Source organism: Sardina pilchardus, chromosome 17, assembly GCF_963854185.1.
Source record: "Sardina pilchardus chromosome 17, fSarPil1.1, whole genome shotgun sequence".
Classification (NCBI taxonomy): Eukaryota; Metazoa; Chordata; class Actinopteri; order Clupeiformes; family Clupeidae; genus Sardina; species Sardina pilchardus.
Genome location: NC_085010.1, coordinates 992,047 through 1,006,049, shown reverse-complemented (window position 1 = coordinate 1,006,049; position 14,003 = coordinate 992,047). Strand labels below are relative to the sequence as shown.

At 41.4% G+C, this 14,003-nt stretch overlaps 1 protein-coding gene across 1 annotated transcript in view; it reads left to right on the top strand.

The window, feature by feature from the left end:
• The first annotated feature begins 6,274 nt into the window (after positions 1-6,274).
• The window catches only part of LOC134062238 (protein kinase C epsilon type-like), a 25,404-nt gene continuing 17,675 nt past the window's right edge, over positions 6,275-14,003 (top strand). Inside the window, exons 1-2 of the mRNA XM_062518190.1 lie at positions 6,275-7,310; positions 13,080-13,143. Coding sequence (XP_062374174.1) covers positions 6,963-7,310; positions 13,080-13,143 — 412 coding nt within the window. The 5' untranslated portion in view covers positions 6,275-6,962. The remainder of the gene's footprint in view (positions 7,311-13,079; positions 13,144-14,003) is intronic.

The window sequence follows — 14,003 nt, the reverse complement described above, 5'->3', positions numbered from 1 at the left end:
TAAATGATGGATTTAACCACTATTCGGTGTAGGCTACACCTGCTTTAAAAAGGCGGAACAATTTCATCGCAAATGTGCGTTGTAGGCCTATCATATAGCCACTCTGCGTCTTTTTATGTAGGCGTTCCCATTAAATCTAGGCTATTCCACTAACGTTATCAGGAGAATACCGTAGCCAAACGTTTTATTTTGAGCACTGGTTGTCACTCATTGGATATAACAGATATACCAAACTCCAAGGCAAGTCATGGTAGAGTAAGTTAAGCACCCAGCCAATTAAACATGACCAAGGAAAAAGTGAATGGGACAACTCACAATGCCATAATAGGATAGCCTACCTAAATCATAGAAGTTAACATTGCTGGACACTCATCTTTTCTATTACACCAGAAATATTTGTCTTTACCTTTGCTAGTTTTTTGAACATTCATGTTATTTAATGAAAACATGTATCCTTGAACTATGCTCGACTATTTTCCTAAAACCGAATGAAACTGAATAATTATGTTCAGGCCTATGGTACTTCTTAAAGTGACAGGCACTCAATTAGGCCTACACACCACCCCTGTAATATCATTAAAGTGTAATCAATATGAAGTATTCAAATTACTGAATATTTTAAGCTATAAGTAATTATGCAGATCCTGAAATGCTATAAATTGCTAACAAAATGTATACAAATTCTGAATTCAAAATATGAAATAGAAACAAGACGAGCCATTTTCTGTGTGTGTGGAGGGTTTGAGCAGAGACCAGGAGTGCCACTGCTGTGTGATCTGTATCCTGCTTAAGGCAATAAGGTTTTCAAGGAAATTTCATAGTGCTCCTAATTTTTTTTCTGTGCTCCTACATTTTTTTATTTAGGAGCACCTGTGCTCCTAGTGAAAAAGCTAAGCGTACAGCCCTGCCCAGCACCACCCAGGACACAACCTGTGGAAGAGTTGGCGATCCCTGAGCCTGGGGAACCACGACGGTCCCACCGTACCTCTAAGGGCATCCCACCAGCGCGATATGGTGATGCGTGAACTCAGCCCAATGTGCTGAAGAAAAGTGTGTGTGTGTGTGTGGGGGGGGGGGGGTGTAACAGGATAGACTAATGTGGACATGAGGCGTAATCATGGGACCAGTGCTGTGGGGGAGCCAGTGCACTCAGACAGGAAGTGCCTAGGCCATTAGGGGAGAAGAAGAGAGCCAATTACATTAATATGTAGCTCATGCACCAACCTCCTGAACCGATTCTGCTGAACTATAAGCACAATGTCTGCTTTACACTCAAATTGCCATTCTAAAACACACTGTTTCTAAAACACTATGTACACACAATTCTCTGCATTTGACACAATTTTCATGAAGAAAATGTCTTGTTCTCTCAAGGAACACACTGCCATTCAAATTCTAAAGCTAACTGCCCTACCATGCACACTGACTCATCACATGGGCAAACACCTGTCACACAGTTTTACAATTATCAATCACAGCTTCAGTATACAGTAGTAGTAGTACAGGCAGAGGCAGAGCCAGAGGAGTGAGAGTAAGAGGAGGAGGACGGGGAAGCCAATGACCGTAATCTCTGATGAGATCCCAGCCACTAGAACATTGCAGTGCTGCGTATCAATATAGTACAGTACCGTACAGTACAAGCTCAATGAGCACAGTAGGACAGTTTTGCCTGTGGGCTGTTCTGTAGGACTGTAAAAATAAAGTATGTTTCAAGTATTTGGGGAAAGTATTCCTACTTTGTATTCCTGCACAGTTTACAGTATTTTACTATTTGTTCGGCAGCTGAAGGATTACCAACACAAGGGCAGGAAACTGAAATCATGAGCATTGTCCTAGAAGAAAACGCCTTAACATTACGGCAAATACAAAGAAAAATAATAGAAAACAATGAGATATTTAAAAATATTGATAGGGTAAGCATCAACGTACTGTATCAGCTTATCTTCTGTTTGTAGTACTGTTTGTAGGGTAACACTGAACAAAAAAAGGCCCAAGTCATTATGATGAATGGAGAAGAAGTGTTTTCAATTCATTGCAGTGTTTTACACTGAGCACATCAGTGTTCAACTGGTCCTTATAAATGTCTGATATATGATGGTTTGTGTGTGTCTCTTGAGAACAAAAGAGCATTTTGAGGAGAAATTACATTGTTTTGAAGGTAAAGTGTAATTTTGCAGGAGAATTGCAGGGTTTTGCCCATTGTGTGTGTTGTTTTGGATTTGTGTGTAGAGTTCTGAGAGCATGAGGCATGTTTTCAGAAAATGTGTGTTAACAATCGAGAAAAACTGTAATAATGGTGCCAACGATGGCCCCGCCCCCACACAAGGAAATTGTTATCTGGGATTTGAACAATCAATCACATACAGTAGACTGTAGCCTAGCGAAATCTTACAAGAACATTTAGAAATGAATGGAAAGACACAGTCATGATGACCTTTTGCACTCGGCCTGCTAGTGGCGATATCTGTTATAGCCTGTTTAATTGCATTGAAGCCTAGAAATGCTATTCTATCAAACGCTGTGTGCTATTTTTGCACTTTTCCCCAATGATGAGTAAATAAAAAACTACTAAAAGTAAGGCGAGGTACCCCCTCTCAAAGATCACCCTGCTCTCTGGCGTTGAACCTGTTCCAAACCCTATCAAATAATTATTGTCAGCGTGGCAAAAGTAGGCTATATGACCGCTAACCACCTGTCCATTTCCCAACCAAATTGCAACCAAATGGGAGAGGCGAGAGGGTCTTTTTTATACAGAAAAACAAAGCAGTATTTCCCCTGTAATAGCCTACTGTTTAGCCTGAGAGGACATCAGGACAGGACAGTACAGTACAGTACAGTACAGTACAGTGCCTACCTGTAATTCTGTTGTTCTTTCCTTTTTAAAAAAGAATTGGTGTAAAAACATTTGAAACTATAGAATACAACAGAAAGTGTAATGAAAAAAGTACAGCAAAGCATGTACAGTAGTGGCTTTCTATAAAGCACATCTGAGTGTTGCTGCTGATTTGAAAGCCTAATTAAAATGGTGCAAGTGTGCATCAGAGGTCCACTTCATTTTTTTTTATAATTTAATGTCAATGTCAAATGCACACATTTAACACTCAAACAACAACAAATATTTTGGCAAGAGAGAGGGGGGTATGTTATTGTACATTGTATGCAGGTTGTACTTAAACATTACAACTCATAACAATACAACTCTTACAATGCCATTACATGTTTTTGAGAGCTGGAGCACAGTGATTCACTGCATGTTTCTCTTGGCGAGCAAACACATGCTACGTGTTTTGAAAGATTGAGTGTTTTCAGTAAGCAAAACAGAATCAGTCATGACAAAGCTTACAGCACCATCTAGTGGATGGAAAGCATCAAAACAAAATATGGGATTTTTAAAATTAAGAACGCGTGATCTGCGTGATAGTGAGAAAGATGTGCTTTACATTTAAACCGTGTTGAAAAAGATTCAATGTGTGGTATTCTGCAAAGTGCTATAGTAGTCTGTGAAGATCATGGTCATCACAAAACTTCATACCGATATGTATTTAATTTTTAGTGTATCTTATCCTTGGGTACACTTTTTTTCTATTGTATAGACTGTACCACAGTATACGTTGTAAAGGTCCATAATATTTTCATTTGTAACCTGCAGAAACCCACTGTAATATACCCATCCACTATATCTCTGTTGCTTGTAAATGTAAATGAATAACAACATTACGCAAAACATTTCATAGACAAGAAGGATGGTAAAAAATACATCAAAATGTATTTTTAAATAAAATGTTAAATACCCTGATTTTAGATGCACCAAAATAAACTACAAAATACAGTAGCCATGCCATGTACTGTATCCAAATAAAACAGTTTTATAGTTTGAATATATTAAAAGTACTCTTTAAAGGGAGCATGAATTCAGTTTGTAAAGCTTTCATATCTTTCATGACTTTCTTTTTCACTGAGGTATGAAAAGAAAGTGACATATAGGCTAACTCCCCTAGTCCCCTCTGGTCCCCCTAGTCCCTCTGGTGATAATGCCATTTTGGTCCTCTCTTGCTGCATCTGGAACAGTGTGTTGGTCTAAGAGGTACAGCTCTTCAATGGTTCTCCTCATATCTCAGCAATAGATCCTTCTCAGTGTCCATTGGTCAATTCTCAACCTCCGCCTCTCTGTCATGTGGGGTCCCCCAGGAGTCCATACTACAGTAGGTCCAGTCCTCTTCTCCCTGTGCATACTCCCCCTAGGCAATATATTCAAGAAATACAACATCTCCTTTCACCTATATGCAGACGACTCCCAGCTCTACCTACCTCTCAGGTCTGCAGATTCCCTCCAGACCCTGCTAGATTGTCTTGAGGAGGTCAAAGCATGGATGGGAAATAACTTCCTTCAACTCAATAAGGACAAAACAGAGGTTGTTGTTTTTGGGCCTTCTAAAGTCAGAGTCCCCCTCATGTCAGACATGGGGGCTCTCTCCCCCTATGTCACATCTTCTGCAAAAAAACCTAGGTGTCATCATTGACTCTGAGTTTTGCTTTAATAAGCAAATTGCCACAGTCGTAAAAAAAAACCCAGCTTCTACCAGCTCAGAGTTATTAACAAACTTAAACCCTCTCTGACATTTAAAGACCAGGAGAAAGTCATTCATGCTTATATTACATCACGGCTGGACTACTGTAATTCTTTATACCTGGGACTCCCTCAGACACTTATTTCACGCCTACAGCTGGTGCAGAATGCAGCTGCAAGACTGCTGACTGGGTCAAAAAAGAGGGAGCATATTAATGTCAATGTCAATTTATTTATATAGCACTTTAAAAAACAACAACAGTTGACCAAAGTGCTGTAAAACAAACGATCAGACTAACAAGAAACATACACAAGACAACAGTGGCTAGACGGAGCGGCGTAGTCGCCAGCATGCCCGTGACACCAAGACGAAGACAAACAAGCTAATTTAAAAAATAACAAGTCGCACAGAACAAATGAAGTCGGACGGAGCGGCATAATCACCAGCGTACCCGTGACACAGGACATACAAAGACAGACATTAAACAAAAATGAATCTCTTATGGGGTGTCAAAGAAGAATATTACAAGCTGTTTTATTGCCCAAGGGAGGTTTGAAGAAGGTATAACAAACAGGGATACCAATAAGGGATGCCAATAATTGTGAGCAATGTGTTTTTGTTAAAACGATATTTTATTTTTCCTCAATTAATTTGCTTCCCCTCAAGGTTGGATCTTTTTCCTCATTGTTTTAATCGTGAGATTACAATAAATCTCTAACAGATTATTTCCTGTTTTTAGTCAACTTTTGGAGAGGTGCCAATAGTTCCGGAGGGTACTTGATTCAAGAAACTGATGGTTAAAGTTTTCAAGAAACTGATGGTTAAAGTTCTCAAGGTTGGTGTGAGAGAGGGGGTGTATTGTGTGCCTACACATGACTCATCTTGCACTGGGTCAACCTCCTGAATCTCCTTATTCTGATCACAAGTGTGGGCAAATGACTAAATCAGCACCAGTCAGAGAATCAGAGATTCAGAGATTCATTGTTTTGCACATGATGTCATCATCACATCACTAACAGTATTGTTTTTGATACAAAATACAAAGCCATTTTCTTCAAGCCAATAAAACACAAATGACAAAATACGATTTTGTATTTGAAATGCACATTTTAAATGCATGTAGCCTATCCCAAGTACTTCCCATCCCTGCCATTTAGTCATTAGCCAGTAGCCATTAGCTTTATCCAAGATATCACTGTCAACTGCTGAAAGCTTGCCAGTTTAGTTTAGTTTTATAGTTGTGCAAGCAATGGCGTTGTTATAATGTATTCAAATAAATCAACTGATTCATCTTTAACAAACATTTCTATCATATTGTTCTTAATTGTATGCTGAATTCCTCATTGTTTGGGTAAATTATGGGTCAATTATATTTGTCAAAACAAATATGAAAAGCAACTTGTTGATCATTGTTACCTCAATTATTGACTCTAGCAAAGGTGTGAGGATCGTGTGAGTATTGTCACATTCGAAACATTTAGCCTATCTCTAATGTCTGTGATTTTTGCCGTAGGGAAGGCACATATGGTCTGCAACCAAGGTGCATTCCATCCTGTCGTACTCTGACGCCCCACTCTTGCTTGCTCACACAGTGCTCCCTCGTCCGGCCTGACTTTACTATCAACTGACGTGTTTTGCGCATTTCCTGGACCAGCGCAGACAGGCAAAGGGAGGGATAGGGAAAGGAGAGGTAATTTGCAGGAAACGTAGAGGGAAAGGGAGTCAGATAGGAGCTGGCTGTGCTCGACATCTAATTGAACATTTGGGAAACGTAGGAGAAAAGCATTTGTTACATTTTAGAATCTATCCAGCCACAGACCATTGACTACCTACGATCATGTGTGGAGAAGGAAGAATTCCAAACGTCTAAGCGCATTTGCTGGATTCAGAGGATTCAAAGGAAGACCAACAGTAGAGAGCTCCAGACATATTTTCCCTCGCTGTTCACATAGAACCGTATCAGGCATTTGTCGTTTTGTCTGGTTTTCGCTTTGGATAGCTATACTGACTCGGCTACGAAGGCGGACTTTAAGCTGGATTTGGTTTCAAAGAGGAGTGAATCCGTTTGTTTACGTATGGTTCCGCACTCAAGGACAGAACAAAACGTAAACAAAAACGGTACCACTGAGCACCATTGTGTACTGGACTGTTTTGCATGTAAATAGTCTCGTCTATGGTAAATGTTGAAAACTGCAATTAGTTCTTTGGCAGTTATTGGAAGCGGAGAAATATGAACATTTGCTCGGGTTAGCGCGCAAGCTGACTGAACTGAACTAGTGGGTATTCATGTGAAGTCAATGATCCTCGTTTGAGTCCTGTGGCGGTGGCCAGCACCAAGACTGTTTCATCTGCAAGATACAATCACGGAAAGAGCAAGGCTGCATCGGTAGCATCATGGTGGTTTTCAATGGGTTGCTGAAGATAAAGGTCTGTAAGGCTTTGGACTTGAAGCCTACGGCATGGTCGTTAAGACATGCAGTTGGAGTGAAATCCCAGACCTTTCTGTTGGATACCTATATCGCCCTAAACGTGGATGATTCACGCGTGGGTCAAACATCTACCAAACAGAAGACCAACAGCCCAGCGTGGAACGACGAGTTTGTGACTGAGGTGTATGACGGGAAGAAAATTGAATTGTCTGTCTTTCACGACGCTCCGATTGGATACGACGATTTTGTTGCAAATTGCACGATACAGTTCGAAGATCTGCTGCAGAATGGCAGCAGACACTTCGAAGACTGGGTATGTGTAGATGTCCTGATATTTTGCCTGCTTGTTTTTCCATGTGTTATCAGTGGTCGGAGTTGTTTTGATAATTTCATTTGCCCGCAGAGCTTCCCGACAAACATCCCCCTCAGGGGCTTTCCCTTTCGCTAGGCAAAGCTTAGCCATTTACAGCCATGGTATTTGTTGGGTGCTGTCACAAAACCCTCTTTGTGCAACACGGAGAAATAAAGTTGACTTCGCTGCCACGAGATATCGAAACGTGCGTAAAAGATTGTGGTCGATCTGTAGAGCTTAAACGTACTCCTTGTACTCACAATAGTTCGACTAAATCGACTGAATGGGTGGAGTCGCGAACTTTCCTTCTCGGATGTAAATGTAGCAACGTCTTTTCGATTTTAGGGAGCAACAGGATGCGCATCGCAAGGGAAGGTCCTGCGCCCTGGCTCCCATCTCCACCTGAGTCAAATCACTGCTAACATTTCACGCAGATATGTTGTCGAAGAACATTAATGCACTTCAAAAGAGGGATCACCTTTTAAGCACTTAATTTGTAGTGGGCCTATGAGACATGTCATTTTCTTATGTAACCCATAGGAAGAGCTTCCGTGCTCTGTCATCGGACATTGAGAGAAAGGTCAGGCTGTATTGATTATGCCACTGTTATTGATAAGTCCTGTCCTGACAGTACAGCCGTTAAATGAGTCAGGGGATGAGGTGAAGAGGCTTGTGGGAAATATCTGGCCAGGGCTTGGAAGCCCGCACCGGCACTCCTCACCCCAGCCCTAAGGATACAGCATTTGCTGAACATCATAGAGTACAGTTGTTTGGGAGTTACACAACAGCCTCTTGTAGTCCATTGACTTGCAGTGGGTGTGACTGGTTGAATGATGATATGAATTTGAAAATCAAATGGGATGCTTCGTTAGTGGAAGTTCATGGAATTAACATGGGATCATGTTCTGAATCTATATAGATACTATGCCAAAACTGTTATCAAACAGTTAATTCAGGATGCCATTAAGCATGGGAATTGCATTCAGAGGCAACTTAATGAACAGGCCCCGCAAGTGGTGATTCTAATTTGACCTCACTCACAAATGGGCATGACCTCATATTTGACCTTACTCACAAGCTGACACAGAAGATCACACTACACTACTGATGGAAAATGTGTAACAAAATTGCGTGTGATAAGAACTCTCCAGCACTAGTGAGTTCCCACAATGTTCCAAACTTTTCCCATCAAAGTAGACAAGTAGAATGTCAAGTAAACATTCAGGAATAAAATGCCGAAAATAATTCAGCAATTCTTTTTCCACATTTGGTGTGAAGCTTCAATCGTTTTTTCAAACGTTTTTTTTTTTTTTTTTTTTAAATGGAATCTATCAACTTCCAGGCTCAAAATGGCCCAAACAGCAACAGGGCACAGTTCCGAAGTGAATAGTTGAGGGAGAGCTTTGGCAGACTGCCAAAAGAAATGGCACAGCACGCCAGCCACTTGTTTGGGTCGTCTCCTCCTTGTGCAATGCTGCATCATGTCCACTCTGTTCCCCGTGTGGACATGACCACCTTGGCCTCGGCCCTTTATTCACCCACAACACAAGTAGGTCAGACAGGACTTAAGACATGATCATCTCTTCCTGAGGCAGGGCTGCCAGAAAAGCTATCACCTCTGTTCCCCATCATGAACTGATGGAGGCCTAGTGTCAGTGAGAATTAATATTATCTGTATAGAGATTAATGTATATATGTATAATTATAATGTAATATATAATGTATATATATAAATATGTATAATTATAATTATCATTCTAGATAATGGTAGACAAGGTTGCAGTAGTAGGTATTTTCAGATACTTCCCTATCAGATTATATGTTTGCTGCATAGGCAGAGAATTATTATAGGATGACTATAACACAGTCCTTCATTGGATGCCTAGGTGTGATGCATTCTCTTTACACATTCCTGTTCTTCATGATGGCTCAGATTAAAGGTTATTACAAGATTGCAAACATCGGCTGTCTGTAGATCTACATGCTGTGACATGTACTTTCCGAACAAACAATTGTCTAAAAAAACTGGCTTTACTAGTAAAAGAGAATTTCAGCAACCTATGGAGAGACAGCAGGCTGCTTTTGAAAGAACTGAAGACAAAGTGCAAATGAGATGGATATTAGAGAAAAGACCACATCTTATCGAACAACTATATGTCTTATAATCTATGTCTAGCTAAGATGGTGGAAGTCTGACAAAATGGGTGTTTGACCAGCACACCTGAGGCTGAAGTGTGAAGTCTATCTGAAACAATATCATGTTAGTGGTAACATCATGACTGATTTGATTGTGTGTTTGTCGTTTGGGTAGTTGAACTTGAAGGGTTGGTTGAGGAGAGGTTGTTGATCTTTCTCCTGAACCACCCATTCAGTTTTCAGTGGGGTGTGGTGGTGAAGTGACAAAGAGGACTGACTTGTCCCAAGGGAAAGGATGTTATGGTTGAATTCCCTCAGGGTTTGGTAAGATGATTTAACTGCATACAATGACTGTATTCAACCTCACACTGTCTTGAGATTAGTGCTTTGAGATTTATGTCAGTTTAATCACTTTGAATTTGATTTGGAACAACACTTTTCAGTTAATGCTCCTGAACAGCCAGAATTCAGTTGTTTCCCAACCACAATGGGTATGTATCAGGATATTGCATAGCAGCTGATGATAGCACTAGTTAGACTACAGTATTTATATTATTATAAACATTACCACAATTGTAATTTTTAATCATAGTTAATCAAATTAGTTTGGTAATTAAATACCCCCTTAACATTTCTTCATAAATGCTTACAATGTGAATATCAATGTAGGTCTTTGATGTCTACAAATACATTTGCATAAATTGTGTCTATGCATATGATGAAGAGCTGTTGGGGAAAAAGAGAGTGGAAATTTCAATCACTGCAAGAACATTATGGAGTTCAGTATATCCCTGGGAAGGATCAGTGGCCTTTTTGACACACAACACAAATAACAAACTCTCTGTGTGGGTGTGCACGCATTCACACACATGTGTGTTTATTTGTTTATAGAATGTTTGATCTTATTAATGCATATTTTCTTTATCTGAAACAAAAATGCATGGAGGAGCCAAGTATGCAAGACCTGTGAAAATGGCGTTATGGTTGTTGGCTTATGTCTGTTTTATCACATTATCAGAGTGTTCAATCCTAATCAGGCCTCACACACAGGGCCCTATGTAGGAAGACATGTTCACTACACCTTGTAAAATTTGCCTGTTAGGGCCCAGGATGGTGCTGGGACCAGCAAGTCCAATGGGGAGAGTAGATAAGAAGGAGGATATTTGCTTCAACAGGAGACTTAGACAACCGTGCCATGTATAAATGTGGACAACATACAACATACTCATGGGGGGAAAAACTGAGGAGTGTTTACACTGAATGGGAAAGAGATGAAATGGGGGTGAATAATCAGTAAATGGAGTTGATCCATTTGGAACTGCAAAAGGTTTGAGATTGGTAAGAATCAAAACACGAATTAAGGCTAAGTCTACTGTATTAAAGATGAATGAAACTAAGGAGAATCATCTCCCACAGGTTTTGCTAATTGCTGATTTTGGTGTTCAAAAATAGAGAATGCGTCAAGGTGATGTCAGATGGTGAAAATGATCCATAATTATGACTCTCTCTCTCATCTACATTACTTGCTATTTTTGCCTGTTTTTCCTTCCCTCTGTGGAGTGTCACAGCACCTGCAGACTGTGAGATTTCCGCAATCTTTTGTTACAAGCCATATTGTGTGACATGGGTGTAATACACTTGGGTACGACCTCAAGTTTTATCTATGTAGACTGTACAATGATGACACCTACCACCTGAATCACAGGCTGTGACAAGTCAACATAGAAGGTTGTAGCATTAGCCTCATTGTAAGGTGGTCATCATGAATGTCTGACAGTCAGAATGTTGTCTTTGAGCATCTTTGGTTACAAGACTGTTACATCAGCCATCTTTGAACCTCTCTCATAGAGTGACCACCATTTTGGAGCGACAACTAAAAAGATGACCACTTTTCCACTGGGGCAGCTCAAAATCCCAGTGGATGTATACCTGCCTTCTGAATGAATAGAAAAATGGGCAGTCTTTTTGTTGAGTAACCAAAGACGTCAAATAACTTGCTGGAAGGAGAAATGATTTTGTTCCATAACAGTTATACAGCTAACAACTTCAGAGAGTGAACTAGATCACTGTCACCCGCACCCTCAAAGCTTTAACTGTCGATGACATAGGTGATGGAAATGGGAGCATGGCGCTGTCTTACCATACCAAGGCAGTATGACAGAGGTTCACACAGACCCATTAAAATGACCAAAAATAAACCGTAGCCTTCTGCAGCCCTGGTTTCCTCACAGTAGCGGGTGTCTTGGCAGTGCCTTTGGCAGCAGAAGTAGGACTTGGACAGAGGGAGGGAGATGAAATCATGTTTCCATGGTATTGATGCATAGAACAGGGTGTCTGACAGACTCCTACGGGCTGCATTTGAAAGAGCTGCTCCGGGCTCATGTTCCTGGTCCTGCGTGCTGCTCCTGACCACCTCTCTTCACTTCAGTCAGTGAGCTTGAGGTGAAGCTACAGTATGGGACACTTGGGGAGAGCTGCTAGAACACGGTACCAGCCCAGAGGAAGTGGACCTCTGGCACCCACAGATAAACGGACTTCCAACCTCGATGTGAGGGAGCAGCATTCAGCAGCCGCTGCCTGCACATAGACACAGTCCCATCCATAGTGCTGAAGCGTGGGAGCTTAAAGGAGGGAGCACTGGGGTATTGCGTAAGGAGATCTGTCCCGGCTTATCCCTGGATCTGATCCCTCCTCTTCTCCCCTCCCCTGCTTATTCACTCACAATCCCTCCATATTCCGCACTTTGCTGGCACTTTAGACCGCCACATAAGCCCCATACCCGTGGCTACCTTTAGTGTGCCCCACCCAATAAACAGCTGGACACATGTTACGTCTTCGGCCATACGAGGCCCTGTGTCCTGCTATGTGTGTCGTCTAGTTGGCACAATAAAATTCTCCCCTCATCTCATGTCAACAAGTGTAGCGAGAGCTAGAAACACTTGACAGTGCTGTGGATGAGCTCTGCATCGGACCATGTCTTTGACTTTTTTTCATTTCCTCCTACTCTGTCACTATTTCTCTCCTTTTGTCCCATTTTTCCTTCCATAACCACCTCTCTGTTTTTGGAGCACCTAATGTGATTAAGCTGCCGTTTCCCTTCTGTGTGTGAGAGAGAGAGAGAGAGAGAGAGAGAGTGTGGGCTTGGCCGTGGGGTTTGTGTTGGCCCCGTCTCTGTAACCGGTGGGAGATCGGCGTGCGTACGAAACATTTCATTTCTCATTTTCTGGTCGGATTTTGTGGAGAATAGAGAAGGGGCTCCTGCCCGCCAGCTCCCTGCAGTCTGAGCCATCAGTGCTGCAGAGACCTCAAATACACTCCCACACAACGCAGGACACTAATGGTGTCTGTGTGTGTGTGTGTGTGTGTGTGTGTGTATGCTTGTATATTTTTAAATGGGTCGATCTATTCCCTCAGTTGCACCCTGTACCATATGAAGTACCAGTATGTAATATAGGACTCCAGTAATTATTCTGATAATGAATGTGGCTGTGTTTGTGGGCTCAAGTCTATTATTCATGGCTTCACACATGTTATTATTTCATATCTGATGTAAACAGCATTTTTAATCCAAATTCTCTTTCTGTCTTTCTGCAGATTGACTTGGAGCCAGAAGGCAAGGTGTTTGTCATCATTGATCTCTCAGGGTCTACAGGTGAAGGTAGGACATGATTTCATGTGCACAGAACATTAACACACACACACACACAGGCACACACACACACACACACACACACACACACACACACACACACACACACAGGAGATTGCACTGAAATTATACTGTGGTCCCAAAGCCATTCAGTTAGCTGTCTGCTCAGTGTCTCAAAGTATCTCTGGTCTGACCTTTTATCCTGAACTCTTGAGTAAGCTGTCCTGACTCCTGAGTGTTGTCCCCTGTGTCCTTTGAACACCGAGAGCTCTTTATTCTCTGAGCCCTTTGTTAGCTCTAGTATGATCATTGGTTGTCCTACACAGAGGCAGAGGGAATGTATATCTCTCATCCTTGCACATGTTCCTTGCTGTGATTGAAATGCCTTTCAGCTACTGATATCCCTGTCTCCATTTCCCCGTCCAAACAATTGATTGCGATCACTCTCTCACCATAGGAAAGGGGATGTTATGCCAGAGGTGTTGGCCTTTCGTTGTGTGTGCAAGATGGAGGATATTTCCATGTGACATAAACTATGGAATATTTAGTCAGAATTTAATGATCTAAAGCAAGGGTTTTCAATACTTCTCTTGGAGTTATCTATTCTTTGTGCCTGTAGCACTTGGATGATAACTTTATATTTAATTGTAGACTTGTTCAATTATTATTTATTATTTTTGCACCACTGTTCAGCTAGATCAGGGATGATCAGGTAAGCTCTGTGTAAAACAGGTCTAACATTTTGCTGGGATTCGAGCACAAAACAATAGCTAACCATGATCAGATGGTCAGAACAACAGGTGGATTTTGGATCTTGACCTACTGTATACCAATGCAATCGGTTTGAGGTTATGGAAGCAAGTCATTTA